General features: G+C 50.8%; 1 protein-coding gene across 1 annotated transcript in view; it reads right to left on the bottom strand.

Annotated features, from left to right (window-relative positions):
* The window catches only part of sms (spermine synthase), a 190,616-nt gene that overhangs the window by 143,423 nt on the left and 26,801 nt on the right, over positions 1-20,392 (bottom strand). The window contains exon 4 of the mRNA XM_038802847.1: positions 1,194-1,258. Within this exon, the coding sequence (XP_038658775.1) occupies positions 1,194-1,258 (65 nt within the window). The remainder of the gene's footprint in view (positions 1-1,193; positions 1,259-20,392) is intronic.

Genomic DNA, 20,392 nt, shown 5'->3' with positions numbered 1-20,392 from the left:
AGCACCTCCTCGAGTCCAGCACCTCCTCGGGTGTTCCCCGTCATCAACCCTCCCCATATCACCTTTTAAAATCCCCTCCCCTGACAGCAGTTTCCCCCCCGCCACAGAATAGTAACCCCAACCCCCATTAACACACTAGCCACCTGCTCACCCCCCCCCCACTGAGCTTCCATGAACTAGCCCACCCAGCTAGCCCATGGCGCCTAGTATCCTACCCCCCCCCCCCTGATTCTCCTCCCCCCCCCCCCCCCCCCCCCCCCCCCCGTTCTGCCTGCATGACCAATTCTCCAGGTCCTCCACTTTCTCTTGTAGCCGCCTCTGTTGATCCCATCAACCCCATCTCGGCTGCCATTGAGGCAAGTTGCTCTTCGTGTTCCCCACCGCCTCATCCACCTCTGGATCGCCTGGCCCTGGGCCTCCAACCTCTTCTCTATGCGGTCGATCCTCACCTTTATCAGGTCCACCACCTTGGCCAGGTCCTCCAAGTTCTCCTTCCTCTGCTGGACAAATTTCTAATGGAGGAAGCCCACTAGCTGATCCATCGATCACTGGGCGGGCAGGATCGGACGCTGAACCTCCGCCATCTTCCCGTGTCGCAGGCACTACACCAGCTTTCGATGATTGCTCCCTCCTTTTTAGACCACTTCTGGTCCACAAATCCATACACCAGTGAGATACTCTCTCCTTCCACCCCTCCTGCACCTTTTACAATCTCTCAGCTCTGCCGTTAGCCGGGGAAAAGGTCCAAAATGTTCACCACGAGCGGGAGCTACCAAATGTGTGACCACTCATCATGGTCGCCACCGGAAATCTCTTTGATGAAGGCCATCAACTGCTCTACCTGGGCCTTTCCCACTGACAGCAACCCTTCCCCTTTGCCATTTTTGCAATTGTTGCAATTGGTCCCCTCCAATTTCTTAGCCAGGTCTGCTTTTTGCCAGGTCTGGTAGCCAGTAGACATACCAATCTTGGGGAGAGCTTTTCCCTTTACACCATTTTCCTGCCGGAGCTACCCCATTAACGGGCATAAAATGCCCAAACCAAGGACTTTGAGCCAGAGCTACCCTATGGGCAACCACTCACTCCACTCACATCATGGTCGTCACCAGAAGTCAACCCCAGGCTTTTAACCCTTAAACTGGCAACTATATTTATAATCCAATTTACTAAAATCTTCCAATCAACACACTTACCTTTTTAGTCTTTTAATATTACCCTGCAAAAGGTCTTTCATCTTCTCTTCCAATCTGTTGCAGAGCTGAAAGAGAGATGGATATATTCAAAAAATTGAAATGCTGTTACAGCAACCACCAAGACAAGAGTGGGAAGCAGGGGTTGGGGAGAGTACAACAAGCAGAGAGTTTGTTAATACATACATCAACGGTGGCAGTTTCAGTAATTAAGGCCATAAAAAGGTAAACAGTACATCTGCGGTTTTTTTTTAAACTAGAGGCAATACAAAAGCAAGGAACTGAGTTTGTAAAGACCTTGCAATGATTTGAACTTTCCATTATAGGAAGGACGAAGGATATTAAAGCAATTAATAGATGCAGTTTCCAGAATCTTTCAAGGGATGGTGAGGTTATGTCTTAAGGAGACTAATTTCACTGCTGAGTAGGCTAAAGCATGACTTGACAAAGGTGTGTTGACTATGAGGGGTTATGAAGAAGGTCATGATGTGGTTTCCACTGGTCAGCTGGCAATGAGAATTCATTCAAGTAGGGACCAGCAGGACAAATAAAGATTGTGTAATACCTGGCGAACCGCAATTTTGTCAAATAGTGTCAATATTCAACTGAATTTTCTCACAGGCCATCAGATGTACAGTGTACAGGAGCACACAAGGGCAGCATGGTACAACAGTGGTTAGCACAGTTGTTTCACCGCTCCCGGGTCCCAGGTTCAATTCCCGGCTTGGGTCACTGTCTGTGCAGTCTGCACGTTCTCCATGTCTGCGTGGGATTCCTCCCACAGTCCAAAGATGTGCAGGTTAGGTGGATTGGCCATGATAAATTGCCCCTTAGTGTCCAAAAAAGCTTAGTTGGGGTTATGGGGGATAGGGTGGAGGTGTGAGCTTGGGTAAGGTGCTCTTTCCAAGGGCCGTTGCAGACCTGATGGGCCGATTGGCCTCCTTCTGCACTGTAAATTCTATGATTATTATTCTACAGTGCAGGTCACTTGACCCATCATTCCCCGACAGCTGAGCGTGGTATCTAATTAGTGTCAAACTCCTGCCCCTTTCCCACAGCCCTGAAAATGTTCCCTTTCAGCTATTGATATAAATTCCTTTGAAAGATTTTTTAAAAATATTTTTATTCTCCTTTTTCACATTTTCTTCCACATTTACACCCACCAACAAACAATAAGCAGTAACGAATACAACGTCAATCCTCATCAACAACAATCCCATCAAACCCCAGACATTAGCCCGCATGTTAACAAACAAAACAAAGGAATCAGGAATCACCCATAGTCACTATTAACATTTGCAGTCCCCCTCCCCCAACCCTCCTAACCCACCCCAATGTTCGATGGAATCCAATTGTTGAAAGTGCATAATGAACGCTGCCCATGAATTGTCGAACCCCTCCATCAATCCCCTCGGATCAAACTTAACCTTCTCAAGAGTTAAGAATTCCAGCAGATCCCTCCGCCACGCCAGGGCACAGGGTGGAGAGGTTATTTTTTTAAACAAACATTTTATTAAGGCATTTATGGTTTTATAACAAAATAAACAAATACAAACATAATTGAGCGTGACACCACCCCAACCAACAACCATACCCAGCCAACATAGCTTATACACACAATTTCCAAGTCCCTCCATCTCCTTCCGCTGATCCCGCCTAAACTAAACTAACGCCCCCTACCCCCCTCACTCCCTAACCCCCCACCCTATTCTTTCTGCTAGCAGTTTAGTTTTCCCCAAAGAAACGGCTGCCACCTCTGGACGAACCCTAACATTGATCCTCTCAAGGCAAACTTAATTTTCTCAAGTCTGAGAAACCCGGCCATGTTGCAAACCCAAACCCTTGATTTCAGGGGCTCCGGGTCTCTCCACACTAATAAGATCCGCCTCTGGGCTACCAAGGAAACAAAGGCCAAAAGGTCAGCCTCTCTCATCCCCTGGACTCCCGGGTCTTCCGACACTCCAAAGATCGCCACCGCTGGACTCAGCACCACCCTCGGTTTTAGCACCGTGGACATGACATTGGCAAATACCTGCCAGAATCACCCGAGCTTCGGACATGCCCAAAACATGTGGCCATGATACCTCACACACCTCTGTTCTCTAACCCAAAAAACCTGCTCATCCGGGCCACCGTCATGCGTGCCCGGTGAACCACCTTGAATTGTATCAGGCTGAGCCTGGCACATGATGTGGACATGTCGACTCTGCTCAAAGCATCCTCACACAGACCCGCCTCTAGCTCCTTTCCCAGTTCATCTTCCCACTTGCGCTTCACCACCTTCCCTTCCACTCCTTGAGCTCTTTACAAATTTCCAAAGCCTTCCCCTTCCCTACCCTATCTCCCCTGTGGCGGTAGAAGGGGAAAGGTCAAAATCTGCCTTCGTACAAAGTCCCTCACCTGCAGATAGCGAAACCCATTCCCACCTGACAATTCAAACTCCTCCTCCAAACAAGTAAAGCTCCCATCGGGCAGCAGGGCGGCGCAGTGGATAGCACTGCTGCGTCCCAAGTTCAATCCCGGGTCTGGGTCACTGTCCGTGTGGAGTTTGCACATTTTCGCCGTGTTTGTGTGGGTTCCGCCCCCAAAACCCAAAGATGTGCAGGGGTGGATTGGCCACACTAAATTGGAGAAAATGAATTGGCTACTCTAAATTTTAAAAAGTAAAGCTCCCATCGATAAATAGATCCCCCCAACCTCTCAATCCCTGCTCTCTGCCACCTCCGAAACACCCCCACCCATGTAGCTGCTCCAATCCCCGTGCCACCTGAATTCCTCAGTATTGAAAACTCTCTCTCAGCACTTTAAACAACAACTCCCCCAGTCTCCTCTCCTGCCGCCTCGCCTGGATCACAAAAACCTCACTCTTACCCATGTTCAATTTATACCCCGAGAACCGACCAAATTCCCCCAAGATCCACATAATCTCTCCCACCCCTCCTAACGGGTCAGAAATATACAGGAGTCTGCCTACAATGAGACCCCACCCCCCCGGACTAGCCCCTTCCAGTCCTTTGACGCTCTCAGCGCCATCGCCAATGGCTCTATAGCCAACAGCGGGGAGAGTAGACATTCCTGCCTCGTCCCCCGGCTCAGTCTAAAATAGTCCGAGCTTACTCGGTTCGTCCGCCCACTCACCACCGGTGCCTGGTACAGCAACCAGACCCAGTCTATAAAGCCCTGCCCAAACTGCCCCAGGACCTCCCACAAATACTTCCACTCTATCCAGTCGAAGGCCTTCGCCGCTTCCATAACGACCACCAACTCCACCTCCCTCCCCTCGGAGGGCATCATGATGACATTCAAGAGCCTTCCAACGTTTGCCGTTTACTGCCTCCCTTTGACAAATACCATCTGGTCCTCCCCTATCAACTCCGCAACACAGTCCTCTATCCTCGAGGCCAAAATGTTGGCCAGCAATTTGCCGTCCACATTTAGTAGGGAGATTGGTCTATATGACCCCCATTTTTCTGGGTCCTTCTCCCGCTTCTGGAGGTGCTTTTTAACCCTGGTAAGTGACTGGTAAGTAGTCTCTCTTTTTCTTTTCATTGTCTAATTTATTTATTTTTATTTTGAGATTCTAGTTGTTTAAGTTTACCACGGGTTTAAGACATGGCAGGAGATCCCAGACCCGTGTCATGCTCCTCGTGTGCGATGTGGGAGCTCAGGGACACGTCCACTGTCCCTGGCTCCTTCACGTGCAAGAAGTGTGTTCAGTTGCAGCTCTTGTTAGACCGCTTGACGGCTCTGGAGCTGTGGATGGACTCACTTTGGAGCATCCGCGATGCTGAGGAGGTCGTGGATAGCACGTTTAGCGAGTTGGTCACACCGCAGGTGAAGGTTACTGAGGGAGATAGAAAATGGGTGACCAAAAGAAAGAGCAAGAGTAGGAAGGCAGTGCAGGTGTCCCCTGCGGTCATCTCCCTGCAAAACAGATATACCGCTTTGGATATTGTTGAGGAAGATGGCTCACCAGGGGAAGGCAGCAGCAGCCAGGTTCATGGCACCGTGGCTGGCTCTGCTGCACAGCAGGGCAGGAAGAAAAATGGCAGGGCTATAGTGATAGGGGACTCGATCGTAAGGGGAATAGACAGGCGGTTCTGTGGACGCAATCGAGACTCCAGGATGGTATGTTGCCTTCCTGGTGCAAGGGTCAAGGATGTCTCGGAGCGGCTGCAGGACATTCTGGGGGGGGGGGGGGGGGGGGGGGGGGGGGGGTGAACAGCCAGCTGTCGTGGTGCACATAGGCACCAACGATATAGGTAAAAAACGGGATGAGTTCCTACAAGCGGAATTCAGGGAGTTAGGAGTTAAACTAAAAAGTAGGACCTCAAAGGTAGTAATCTCAGGATTGCTACCAGTGCCACGAGCTAGTCAGAGTAGGAATGTCAGGATAGATAGGATGAATGCGTGGCTTGAGAGATGGTGCAAGAGGGAGGGATTCAAATTCCTGGGGCATTGGGACCGGTTCTGGGGGAGGTGGGACCAGTACAAACCGGACGGTCTGCACTTGGGCAGGACTGGAACCGATGTCCTAGGGGGGGTGTTTTCTAGAGCTGTTGGGGAGGGTTTAAACTAATGTGGCAGGGGGATGGGAACCAATGCTGGAAGTTAGAAGGTAGTAAAACAGGGACAGAAACAAAGGAAGTAAGGGGAAAAGTGCAAGGCAGAGAAGACATAGTCAGAAATCCATAAGGGCGACAGTACAAGGTACAGTGACTGAGGGGAGCACAGTGAATAGGCCCAGTAATAACAAAAGGAATAAAACTGGAGATGTTAAGACTCAAAACAGAGGCAAAAAAACCAACATAAGTGTACTTTACCTGAATGCTCGTAGTATTCGGAATAAAGTAAATGAGTTGGTGGCACAAATCATCGTAAATGACTATGATTTAGTGGCCATTACTGAAACATGGTTAAAGGATGGTCACGACTGGGAGTTAAATATCCGAGGGTATCAAACTATTCGGAAGGACAGAGTGGATGGTAAGGGAGGTGGTGTTGCTCTGTTATTTAAGGATGACATCCGGGCAATAGTAAGGGATGACATCGGTGCTATGGAGGATAAGGTTGAATCCATTTGGGTGGAAATCAGGAATAGTAAGGCGAAAAAGTCACTGATAGGAGTAGTCTATCGGCCACCAAATAGTAACGAGATGGTGGGGCAGGCAATAAACAAAGAAATAACTGATGCATGTAGAAATGGTACAGCAGTTATCATGGGGATTTTAATCTACATGTCGATTGGTATAACCAGGTTGGTCAAGGCAACCGTGAGGAGGAGTTTATAGAATGTATCCGCGATAGTTTCCTAGAACAGTATGTAATGGAACCTACGAGGGAACAAGCGGTCCTAGATCTTGTCCTGTGTAATGAGACAGGATTGATTCATGATCTCATAGTTAGGGATCCTCTCGGAAGGAGTGATCACAATATGGTGGAATTTAAAATACAGATGGAGGGTGAGAAAGTAAATCAAATACTAGTGTTTTGTGTTTAAACAAAGGAGATTACAAGGGGATGAGAGAAGAACTAGCTAAGGTAGACTGGGAGTTAAGACTTTATGGTGGAACAGTTGAGGAACAGTGGAGAACCTTCCAAGCGATTTTTCACAGTGCTCAGCAAAGGTTTATACCAACAAAAAGGAAGGACGGAAGAAAGAGGGAAAATCGACCGTGGATATCTAAGGAAATAAGGGAGAGTATCAAATTGAAGGAAAAAGCATATAAAGTGGCAAAGATTGCTGGGAGATTAGAGGACTGGGAAATCTTTAGGGGGCAACAGAAAGCTACTAAAAAAGCTATAAAGAAGAGTAAGATAGAGTATGAGAGTAAACTTGCTCAGAATATAAAACAGACAGTAAAAGTTTTTACAAATATATAAGACAAAAAAGAGTGGCTAAAGTAAATATTGGTCCTTTAGAGGATGAGAAGGGAGTTTTAATAATGGGAAATGAGGAAATGGCTGAGGAACTGAACAGGTTTTTTGGGTCGGTCTTCACAGTTGAAGACACAAATAACATGCCAGCGACTGATAGAAATGAGGCTATGACAGGTGAGGACCTTGAGAGGATTGTTATCACTAAGGAGGGAGTGATGGGCAAGCTAATGGGGCTAAAGGTAGACAAGTCTCCTGGCCCTGATGGAATGCATCCCAGAGTGCTAAAAGAGATGGCTAGGGAAATTGCAGATGCACCGAAATTCACTAGACTCTGGGGTGGTCCCGGTGGATTGGAAATTAGCAAACGTGACGCCACTGTTTTAAAAAGGAGGTAGGCAGAAAGCAGGAAATTATAGGCCAGTGAGTTTAACTTCGGTAATAGGGAAGATGCTGGAATCTATCATCAAGGAAGAAATTGCGAGGCATCTGGATAGAAATTGTCCCATTGGGCAGACGCAGCATGGGTTCGTAAAAGGCAGGTCATGCCTAACTAATTTAGTGGAATTTTTTGAGGACATTACCAGTGCAGTAGATAACGGGGAGCCGATGGATGTGGTATATCTGGATTTCCAGAAAGCCTTTGACAAGGTGCCACACAAAAGGTTGCTGCATAAGATAAAGATGCATGGCATTAAGGGTAAAGTAGTAGCATGGATAGAGGATTGGTTAATTAATAGAAAGCAAAGAGTTGGGATAAATGGGTGTTTCTCTGGTTGGCAATCAGTAGCTAGTGGTGTCCCTCAGGGATCCGTGTTGGGCCCACAATTGTTCACAATTTACATTGATGATTTGGAGTTGGGGACCAAGGGCAATGTGTCCAAGTTTGCAGATGACACTAAGATGAGTGGTAAAGCGAAAAGTGCAGAGGATACTGGAAGTCTGCAGAGGGATTTGGATAGGTTAAGTGAATGGGCTCGGGTCTGGCAGATGGAATACAATGTTGACAAATGTGAGGTTATCCATTTTGGTAGGAATAACAGCAAACGGGATTATTATTTAAACGATAAAATATTAAAGCATGCCGCTGTTCAGAGAGACTTGGGTGTGCTAGTGCATGAGTCACAGAAGGTTGGTTTACAAGTGCAACAGGTGATTAAGAAGGCAAATGGAATTTGTCCTTCATTGCTAGAGGGATGGAGTTTAAGACTAGGGAGGTTATGTTGCAATTGTATAAGGTGTTAGTGCGGCCACACCTGGAGTATTGTGTTCAGTTTTGGTCTCCTTACTTGAGAAAGGACGTACTGGCGCTGGAGGGTGTGCAGAGGAGATTCACTAGGTTAATCCCAGAGCTGAAGGGGTTGGATTATGAGGAGAGGTTGAGTAGACTGGGACTGTACTCGTTGGAATTTAGAAGGATGAGGGGGGATCTTATAGAAACATTTAAAATTATGAAGGGAATAGATAGGATAGATGCGGGCAGGTTGTTTCCACGGGCGGGTGACAGCAGAACTAGGGGGCATAGCCTCAAAATAAGGGGAAGTAGATTTAGGACTGAGTTTAGGAGGAACTTCTTCACCCAAAGGGTTGTGAATCTATGGAATTCCTTGCCCAGTGAAGCAGTTGAGGCTCCTTCATTACATGTTTTTAAGGTAAAGATAGATAGTTTTTGAAGAATAAAGGGATTAAGGGTTATGGTGTTCGGGCCGGAAAGTGGAGCTGAGTCCACAAAAGATCAGCTATGATCTAATTGAATGGCGGAGCAGGCTCGAGGGGCCAGATGGCCTACTCCTGCTCCTAGTTCTTATGTTCTTCAGAATCAATGAGATCGAAGCCTGTGACATTGTTTGGGGGGCGGAAGAACACCCCGCTCCCGAGCCTCATTAAATGCCCTCACCAATAACAGACGCAGCACCCCAGAAAAGTTCTTTTGGAATTCCACTGGGGTATCTGTCCTGCCCCGGGGCCTTGCCCGCCTGCATGGCTTCCAATCCCCCCACGTCAACAATCCCAATCGGGGCTCCCAGCCTCTCCACCAACCCATCCTCCACCTTCAGAAACACCAAACCATCCCAAGAATTGCCTCATCCCCTCCACCCCAGCTGGGGGCTCCGACTCATAGTCAACTCTAAAATTCCTTGAACACCCCGTTCACCCCCGCTGGGTCCAAAATCATGTTTCCCCCCTCTATCCTTCACTCTTCCTATCTCCCTGGCCGTCTCCCCTTTCCTGAGCTGGTGTATTAACATCCTGCGGGCCTTCTCCCCATACTCATATACCGCCCCTCTCGCCTTCCTCAACTGGCCTTCCCTGTGGATATCAGATAAAACTCTGCAGCTTCTGCCGCTCCTTCAATAGCCCCACCTCAGGGGCTTCAGAGTATCTTCTATCCACCTGGAGGATCTCTCTAACCAGCCGATCCATCTCTGCCCACTCCAACTTCTCACGATGAGCCTGTACCAAAATCACACCCCCCCCCCCCATGATCAGCCTATGTGAATCCAGATCCGGAATCTTCCCTAACACCCACTTCAGAAACTCCACGCCGTCCCAGTTTGGTCGACAGTCACTAATACCACCAGCATGCCCCCAGCTTCCCACTCATCATAACGTACCTACTCCCCCGAGTCTGCCACTATGCTCGCTACCTCAAATGGCAACCACTTATTGATCAAGATCGCTACCCCGCTAGTTTTAGAGTCTAGCCCCGAATGGAGTACCTGCCCAACCAACCCTTTGTTCAGCCCAGTCTGATCCACCACCCTCAGGTGTATCTCCTGTAGCATTGCCACGTCCGCCTTCAAACTCTTCAAATGCACCGACAAGTGAGCCCTCTTGACCGGCCCATTCAACCCTCTCACGCTCCATGTGATCAGCCTGGTCGGGGGGGCATCCCGTCCCCGCCCCCTCGGCCAATCAATCATAACCCTTCTTAGACCAGCCTCCAAGCCACGTCATGCGCCTCCTCAGGCACGCCCTCGGGCGCCCACCTTCATCGACCCCCAATCTGCCTCCAAGTGCCAGTCCCTCCCCTGTCAACAGATCAATACACATCCTTCCTCCCCCTGCCCCCTCACAACAAAATAACAAACCCGACCCCCTTCAACAAGCATCACCTGCTTACCCCCCCCCCCACGCGCTTCCGTGAGCTAGCACGCCCAGCTAGCCTGGTAGCCCCCACCCATGGCACCAAGCATCCTAGCCCCCACTGACCTCCCTCCCCCCCTCCACCCTCCCCTCGAACATACATATGCAAAACATCACAATCCCCAACAAACACAAAAGAAAAATTCCACCCACAAGGGAGTTAGGCTGGAAGTTAAAGGCCAGGACAGAGTTGTCATCTCTGGTTTGTTGCCGGTGCGAGGAATAAGGAGAGAATGCAGTTGAACATGTGGCTGCAGGAATGGTGTAGGAGGGAGGGCTTCAGGTATTTGGATAATTGGGAGTGCATTCTGGGGAAGGTGGGACCTGTACAAGCAGGATGGGTTGCATCCGAACCAGAGGGGCACCAATATCCTGCGAGGGAGGTTTTCTAGTAATCTTCGGGAGGATTTAAACTAATTTGGCAGGGGAATGGGAACCGCACTTGTAGCCTCGCAACTAAGGAAGCCGATATTCAGGACACCAAAGCACGTCGTGATGCAGTGGGGAAGGTAACACTGACAAAGGAGAGTACTTGCAGGCAAGGAGATGGGTTGAAGTGTGTATACTTCAATGCAAGAAGCATCAGGAATAAGGTGGGTGAACTTAAGGCATGGATCGGTACTTTGGCTTACGATGTGGTGGCCATCACGGAAACCTACATAGCAGAGGGACAGAAATGGTTGTTGGAGGTCCCTGGTTATAGATGTTTCAATAAGATTAGGGAGAATGGTAAAAGAGGTTGGGGGGGGGGGGGGTATATTATTAATTAGAGATAGTATAACAGCTGCAGAAAGGCAGTTCGAGGAGGATCTGCCGACTGAGGTAGTATGGGTTGAAGTCAGAAATAGGAAAGGAACAGTCACCTTGTTGGGAGTTTTCTATAGGCCCCCCAATAGCAGCAGAGATATGGAGGAACAGATTGGGAAACAGATTTTGGAAAGGTGCAGAAGTCACAGGGTAGTAGTCATGGGTGACTTCAACTACTCAAATATTGAGTGGAAACTCTTTAGATCAAATAGCTTGGATGGGGTGGTGTTTGTGCAGTGTGTCCAGGAAGCTTTTCTAACACAGTATGTAGATTATCCGACCAGAGGGGAGGCCATATCGGATTTGGTACTTGGTAATGAACCAGGCCAAGTTTGTTTGTGGGGGAGCATTTTGGAGATAGTGACCACAATTCTGTGACTTTCACTTTAGTAATGGAGAGGGATAGGTGCGTGCAACAGGGCAAGGTTTACCATTGGGGGAAGGGTTAATACGATGCTGTCAGACAATAACTGAAGTTTATAAGTTGGGAACATAGGCTGTCAGGGAAGGACACAATTGAAATGTAGAACTTGTTCAAGGAACAGATACTACGTGTCTTTGATATGTATGTCCCTGTCAGGCAGGGAAGAGATGGTCGAGTGAGGGAACCATGGTTGACAAGAGAGGTTGAATGTCTTGTTAGGAGGAAGAACGATACTTATGTAAGGCTGAGGAAACAAGGTTCAGACAGGGCGTTTGAGGGATACAAGATAGCCAGGAGGGAAATGAAGAAAGGGATTGGGAGAGCTAAGAGAGGGCATGAAAAATCTTTGGCGGGTAGGAAAACCCCCAAGGCCTTTTACACATAGAACAGAACATAGAACATACAGTGCAGGAGGCCATTCGGCCCATCGAGTCTGCACCGACCCACTTAAGCCCTCACTTCCACCCTATCCCCGTAACCCAATAACCCCTCCTAACCCTTTGGTCACTAAGGGCAATTTAGCATGGCCAATCCACCTAACCTGCACGTTTTTGGACTGTGGGAGGAAACCGGAGCACGCGGAGGAAACCCACGCAGACACGGGGAGAATGTGCAGACTCCGCAGAGAGTGCGACCCAGCAGGGAATCAAACCTGGGACCCTGCCTCTGTGAAGCCACAGTGCTATCCACTTGTGCTACCGTGTGCCCATATGTGAGAAATATGATAATGACTAGAACGAGGGTGGGTCCGATCAAGGACAGCAGCGGGAGATTGTGCATTGAGTCAGAAGAGAAAGGAGAGGTCTTGAACGAGTACTTTTCTTCAGTATATATGAATGAGAGGGGCCATATTGTTGGAGAGGACAGTGCGAAACAGACTGATAAGCTCGAGGAGATACTTGTTAGGAAGGAAGATGTGTTGGCCATTTTGAAAAACTTGGGGATAGACAAGTCCCCCGGGCCTGACGGGATATATCCAAGGATTCTATGGGAAGCAAGAGATGAAATTGCAGAGCTGTTGGCAATGATCTTTTCGTGCTCACTGTCAACAGGGGTGGTACCAGGGGATTGGAGAGTGGCGAATGTCGTGCCCCTGTTCAAAAAAGGGAATAGGGATAACACTGGGAATTACAGGCCAGTTAATCTTACTTCGGTGGTAGGCAAAGTAATGGAAAGGGTACGGAGGAATAGGATTTCTGAGCATCTGGAAATACACTGCTTGATTAGGGATAGTCAGCACGGATTTGTGAGGGATAGGTCTTGCCTCACAAGTCTTATTGAATTCTTTGAGGAGGTGACCAAGCATGTGGATGAAGGTAAAGCAGTGGATGTGGTGTACATGGATTTTAGTAAGGCATTTGATAAGGTTCCCCATAGTAGGCTTATGCAGAAAGTAAGGAGGCATGGGATAGTGGGAAATTTGGCCAGTTGGATAACAAACTGGCTAACCGATAGAAGTCAGAGAGTGATGGTGGATGGAAAATATTCAGCCTGGAGCCCAGTTACCAATGGCGTACCGCAGGGATCAGTTCTGGGTCCTCTGCTGTTTGCGATTTTCATTAATGACGTGGATGAGGGAGTTGAAGGGTGGGTCAGTAAATTTGTAAACGATACGAAGATTGGTGGAGTTGTGGATAGTGAGGTGGGCTGTTTTCGGCTGCAAAGAGACATGGATCAGATGCAGAGCTGGGCTGTGAAGTGGCAGATGGAATTTAACCCTGAAAAGTGTGAGGTTGTCCATTTTGGAAGGACAAATATGAATGCGGAATACAGGGTTAACGGTAGGGTTCTTGGCAATGTAGAGGAGCAGAGAGATCTTGGGGTCTATGTTCATAGATCTTTGAAAGGTGCCACTCAAGTGGATAGAGCTGTGAAGAAGACCTATGGTGTGCTCGCGTTCATTAGCAGAGGGATTGAATTTAAGAGCTGTGAGGTGATGATGCAGCTGTATAAATCCTTGGTACGGCCACATTTGGAGAAGTGCGTGCAGTTCTGGTCGCCTCATTTTAGGAAGGATGTGGAAGCTTTGGAAAAGGTGCAAAGGAGATTTACCAGGATGTTGCCTGGAATGGAGAGTAGGTCTTATGAGGAAAGGTTGAGGGTACTCAGCCTTTTCTCATTAGAACGGAGAAGGATGAGGGGCGACTTGATAGAGGTTTATAAGATGATCAGGGGAATAGATAGAGTAGACAGTCAGAGACTTTTTCCCCGGGTGGAACAAACCATTACAAGGGGACATAAATTTAAGGTAAATGGTGGAAGATATAGGGGGATGTCAGAGGTAGGTTCTTTACCCAGAGAGTAGTGGGGGCATGGAATGCACTGCCTGTGGAAGTAGTTGAGTCAGAAACATTTGGGACCTTCATGCGGCTATTGGATAGTTACATGGACTACGGTAGAATGATGGGGTGTCGATTAATTTGTTCTTAATCCAGGAAAAAGTTCGGCACAACATTGTGGGCCGAAGGGCTTGTTCTGTGATGTATTTTCTATGTTCAAGCACCCCCATTCTACCCGGTCAAACGCATTCTCGGCATCCAATGCCACAACCACCTGTTTCCTTCCCCTCTGCCGGTACCATAACCACGTTCAATACACTCCTCATGTTGTACAAGAGCTGCCTCCCTCTCACAAACCCCGTCTGATCCTCACCTATCATCTTCGGGAGGCACTCCTCCAGCCTCCCTGCCAGTACCTTTGCCAATATCTTTGCGTCTACATTTAAGTGATATGGCCGTTGCGACCCACACTCCGTCGGATCCTTGTCTCTTTTAAGCAACAGGGAAACCGATGCCTGCTTCAAAGTTTGTGGCAACTGTCGCCTCCTCAAACATCCCCACCATCAGGGGTGCCAGCTTATCCTTGAATTTTTTTTATAATATTCCACCAGAAACCCATCCGGCCTTGCCACCTTCCCCGACTACATCCTCCCAATCGCATCTTTTATTTCCTGCTCTACTATCACCCCTTCTAATGTAGCCCTGTCCCCCTCCCCTAATCTCGGGTATTCCAACCCATCTAGAAATTCCTGCATCTCCCGGTCTCCCCCAGGTGGCTCTGACCTGTACAACCTCTCATAGAATTCCTTAAATACCTTGTTAATCTGGAGATACCACCAACTTGCCGGCCCTGTCCCGCACCTGGACAATTTCCCTTGCCGCAGACTCCCTCCGGAGCCGACCCGCCAACATACGTCCTGCCTTTTCTCCATGATCGTAAACTTCACCCCTTGCTCACCTCAATTGGCGCACCGCCTTCCTGGTAGATAGTCGGTCAAAGCTCGCCTGGAGTTCCTTCCTCTTTTTCAACATCGCTAGGTTCCCACCTTCTGCATACCTCCTATCTGCCTCCAGCATCTCATCTATTACCCACTGATGCTCCAACCTCTCCTCTTTGTCCACCCTAGCCTTAAATGAGATCACCTCGCCCCTCACCACGTCTTTAGAGCCTCCCAGACACCTCTCCTGTGCAGGTGAAACACCCCACCCCCCCATCAGCTCATGTGAGTCCAAGTCGGGGATGGCCCCACACACCTTCACGATTCCTACATACCAATTGGGACCATATACACTTCTTTTTTAAATAATTTTTGTTCAAAAATTTTCACATATTTTCAACAACCCCCCCTTACAAAAATAAGAGAAACAACAAAAAACGCATAAACAAACAGATTATAGCTATATCACAAATTCCCCCAAACTACATGCCCCCCATTAAACGATAAACAAATTGTACCTTCTCTAATTTAATAAACCCTGCCATGTCGCTGATCCAGGCTTCCACACTTGGTGGCCTTGCATCCTTCCACTGCAACAGAATCCTCCGCCTGGCTATCAGGGACGCAAAGACCAGAATACCGGTCTCTTTCACCTCCTGCACTCCCGGCTCGTCCGATACCCCAAATATTGCGAGCCCCCAGCTCGGCTTAACCCGGGTGTTCACCACCTTCGACACCGTCCTCGCAACCCCCCTCCAGAACTCATCCAGCGCTGGGCACGCCGAGAACATGTGGGTGTGGTTTGCCGGGCTCCCCGAAAACCTCACACACCTGTCCACTACCCCAAAAAACCGACTCAGCCTTGCCCCAGTCATGTGGGCCCTGTGCAGAACCTTAAATTGTATCAGGCTTAGCCTGGCGCAAGAGGAGGAAGAATTTACCCTACCCAGGGCGTCCACCCACGTACCCTCGTCTATCGCCTCCCCAAGCTCCTCCTCCCATTTACCTTTTAGCTCCTCCACAGAGGCCTCCTCCTCCTCCTGCATCTCCTGGTTGATCGCCGAGACCCTGCCCTCTCCAAACCACGCCCCCGAGAGCACCCTATCCTGGATCCTGCGTGCTGGCAACCTGGGAATGCCCTCACCTGCCATCTTATGAACGCCCTTACCTACATGTACCTGAAGGCATTTCCAGGGGGGAGCCCAAATTTTTCCGCCAACGCCCCAAGGCTCACGAACGTCCCGTCTATAAACAGGTCCCGCATCCTTCTAATACCTACCCTGTGCCAGCTCAGGAACCCCCCATCCATTCTGCCCGGGACAAACCGATGGTTCTCTCGGATCGGGGACCACACCGAAGCTTCTACCTCCCCCCCTGTGGCGTCTCCATTGCCCTCAAATTTTGAGGTACGCTGCCACCACTGGACCCGTGGTGTACCTTGTCGGCGGAAGCGGCAGCGGTGCCGTCACCAGCGGCCTCAGACTCGTGCCCACACAGGACGCCATCTCCAGCCTCTTCCACGCCGCCCCCTCCCCCTCCATTACCCACTTGCGTATCATCGCCACGTTGGCAGCCCAGTAGCACCCGCATAGATTAGGCAACGCCAGCCCTCCTCTGTCCCTGCTCCGCTCCAGAAACACCCCTCTCACCCTCGGGGTCTTCTTCGCCCATACAAACCCCATAATGCTCCTGCTGACCTGCTTAAAAAAGGCCTTAGGGATCAGGCTGGGGAGGCACTGGAATATAAAAAGAAACCTCGGGAGCACCGTCACCTTCACCGACTGCACCCTACCCACCAGGGAGAGCGGCAGCATATCCCACCTTTTAAACTCCTCCTCCATTTGCTCCACCAGCCTCGTCAAGTTGAGCTTGTGTAGGGCCCCCCAGCTCCTGGCCACCTGGATCCCCAGGTACCTAAAACTCCTTTCCGCCCTTTTCAGTGGAAGTTCATCTAGCCCCCTTCCCTGGCCCCCTGGGTGTACCATGAACAGCTCACTCTTCCCCATGTTGAGCTTATACCCGGAGAAGTCCCCAAACTCCCTGAGGATCCGCATCACCTCCGGCATCACCCCACCGGGTCCGCCACATACAATAACAGATTGTCGGCATACAGCGATACCCGGTGTTCCTCCCCCCCCCCCCCCCCGGCACCAACCCCCTCCAATTCCTAGACTCCCTCAAAGCCAAAAGTATTCCGACCTCCTCCGATTCGTGGCCACACTCGCCACCGGGGCTTCGTATAGCAACCTAACCCAACTGACGAACCCCTCCCCGAACCTCCTCAATACCTCCCAGAGGTACCCCCACTCCACCCTATCAAAGGCCTTCTCTGCATCCATAGCCGCCACTATCTCCGCCTCCCCCTCCACTGCCAGCATCATGATTACATTTAGGAGCCGCCGCATGTTGGTGTTTAGCTGCCTTCCTTTCACAAAACCAATCTGGTCCTCGTGGATGACCCCCGGGACACAGTCCTCAATTCTTGTAGCCAACACCTTTGCTAACAGTTTCGCATCCACATTGAGGAGCGAGATTGGCCTATACGACCCACACTGTAAGGGGTCCTTGTCCCGCTTCGAGATCAGCGCCCTAGACATCGTCAGGGGTAGTCCCCCCCACCCCCCTCCCCATCCCCCCTCCGCCTCATTGAAAGTCCTCACTAGTAGTGGGCCCAGCAGGTCCATATACTTCCTGTAAAATTCCACCAGGAACCCATCTGACCCGGTGCCTTTCCCGCCTGCATACTCCCCAGCCCCTTAGCCAGTTCCTCCAGGCCTACCGGTGCCCCAAGCCCTGCCACCTGCCCCTCCTCTACCCTCGGGAACCTCAGCCGGTCCACAAACAGGCGCATCCCCCCCCCCTCATCCGTCGGGGGCTCCGACCTATACAGCCCCTCAAAAGTCTCTAAATACCCTGTTTATTCCCACCGCACCGTGTTCCCCCCTTTATCTCTAACTCCCCCGATCTCCCTCGCTGCCTCCCGCTTCCGAAGCTGGTGTGCCAGCATCCGGCTAGCCTTCTCCCCGTATTCATATACCGCCCCTTGCGCTTTCCTCCACTGCACCCCCCCCCCCCCCCCCCCCCCAACCCTGCCGATTAGCCATCACCCTTTCTAGGCCTGTCACGTGCCCGCGCCGCCCGCACTCTCCATTCCACCCCAGCGGCAGACCCCCGCCCCGACTCTCTCCACAAACTCCAGCTTCCCCTTGGCCATTGCAGCAGCAACCCAGTTCTCCCCCCCCCCCCCCCCCCCCCCCCCCAGCTGTGTTGCTCCCCCCATAGCACTCCCATAAGTCAGCTGATTCCTGCTAACCCCGGCCGCTCCCGCCACTCCATCGACCCCCCAGTGAGAGAATCTCCCTTCCCCCTTCCTGCCCATCAGCGGGCTCTCCTCTCCGGCACCACCCTTCCCCCCCCGATCCCGCTCCCTTCCTCCCCTAGCGCAGGAAAAAGCCCGCGCTTTCCACCAAGCCAAGCCCGCCACCTCTGGCGCAGCTCCCTTTCACGGCCTAATCCCAGCTCCCCCACGTCGGGCCTCCCTTCCCCCTAATGGGGCCCCCCTCTTCCAACCACCGACGCCCACACTCTCACCAAACCCAACTACAAACCAAAAAAAAGAGAAAAAGCAGTACCAAACAGAACAGAACATCCCCCCAAAACGCAATCACATTAATCTCGACATCCCCTCGCCACCGACACTCAATCGGAGTCAAACTTTTCGACCTGGATAAAGGTCCACGCCTCCTCTGGCGTCTCAAAGTAGTGATGGCGGTCCTTGAAGGTGACCCACAGTCGCGCCAGCTGCAACATTCCAAATTTCACCCCCTTCCGATGCAGCGCTGCCTTAGCCCGATTGTACCCTGTCCTCTTCTTGGCCACCTCCACGCTCCAGTCCTGGTATATCCGGACCTCTGCATTCTCCCACCAGCTGCTCCGCTCTTTCTTTGCCCACCTTAGGACACACTCCCTGTCCACGAAGCGGTGGAACAGCACCAGCACCACCCACGGCGGCTCGTTGGGCTTGGGCCTCCTCGCCAGGACTCTATGGGCCCCCCTCCAGCTCCCCATCAGCTTGTTCAGCATCGTGACTACGTATGCTCCGACATCCGACCCCTCCACCCCCTCCAGGAGACCCAGGATCCGTAAGTTCTTCCTCCTCGACCTATTCTCCATGTCCTCGAACTTCGCCTGCCATTTCTGATGGAGCGCCTCGTGCGCCTCTACCTTCACCGCGAGGCCCAAGATCTCGTCCTCGTTCTCCGAGGCCTTCTGCCGCACCTCCCGGATAGTCTCCCCTTGGGCCTTCTGGGTCTCGAGCAGCTTGTCAATCGAAGCCTTCATCGGCTCCAACAGCTCTGCCTTCAGCTCCGTGAAGCAGCGCTGGAGAAACTCCAGCTGCTCCTGCGACCACTGCGCCCAAGCTGCCTGGTCTCCACCCGCCGCCATCTTGCTTTTCCTCCCTCGCACTTTTCGCCGCTCCAAATCTACTTTCTTCACCGCTCCACTCCTGGTCCAATCCATTCAGTGCCGGGGAAATATTGCTGCCACCTTCCCACTCTGGGAATCGCCGAACAAATGCAGTTGGGGGCCCTAAAAAGAGCCCAAAAGTCCGTTTCTGGCGGGAGCTGCCGAACGTGCAACGTAGCTCCGTACCGCCGCAACCGGAATTCCCGAGACCATATACACTTATCAGCGCCACTAACCTCCCCTATCACAATCACATATCTATCCCCCTGATCCGCAACCACCTTTTCTTTTGCTGACCATTACCGCTACCCCTCGATCCCTTCCGTCAAATCCAGAGTGAAACACCTGACTAACCCAGCCCTTTTTAAGTCTCACCTGGTCCTTCACCCTCAACTGAGTCTCCTGTAGCATTGCTACATCGGCCTTCAAGTTTTTAAGATGCGCAAGCACCCTTGACCTCTTGACTGGATCTCGCAACCCCTAGACATTCCACGTAACTATCCTAACTGGGGGTCTCTCACCCGCCCCCGCCCCCCCCTTTCTTATCCACCACCATCATACCCCATGAGGATTATCTGCCCCTATTAACATCAAACTCCTTCCCCCACCTCCCAAAATCCCCCCTGCACTTCCTCTAAAAAAAAACTCACCCAGTATCGATCCCGCCTGCCCGCCCCCCGCCCCCTCCCCCTCGCCTCATAGGCCCATCGAAACCTGCTAACCAGACTCCAATGTCCACAGCCCTCCTCCCATCTCATCTCCGTTCACTAGCCGACTTTAGTTAGCTGGTGCCCCCCCACCCGTCATTCTGTCCCCACCCACCCAGTCCCAGAAAGAAATAAAACGATCCAACCCATACAACAAAGTAACTTACAACTGATGCAACAACGGATGCCAATTATCATGAGAATGTCGCTTTAAGAAATCTTTGGCTGCTCATGTTACTGCAGTGATGTCAAGAGTGTGGGTGGAGCTGAGCTCTGGTTCTGCTTTTTAGTTTCACTTTGAGAAAAGCTTGGGTGTGTCTCTGTATTTTTGGTTTAGTTTTTCAGTGTTGGAGCAGAAGCCAGACAAAGCAGGTGTACTGCTGAGCTCTCTGCCATGAAGGACTATCTCTTAGTCATTTGGCGAATTCAGAATTATAAAAGTTTTCAATATCGAACGTAAATTCTGATGTGCTGCTGTTTAAAGGTTTGTTACACCCCCTTGTTGTACAGTGTCGCCTTTATTCGGCCGAACGCCGCTCGTCTCTTCGCCAACTCC

Source organism: Scyliorhinus canicula, chromosome 7, assembly GCF_902713615.1.
Source record: "Scyliorhinus canicula chromosome 7, sScyCan1.1, whole genome shotgun sequence".
Taxonomy (NCBI): Eukaryota; Metazoa; Chordata; class Chondrichthyes; order Carcharhiniformes; family Scyliorhinidae; genus Scyliorhinus; species Scyliorhinus canicula.
This window is presented reverse-complemented; position numbering and strand designations above follow the sequence as displayed.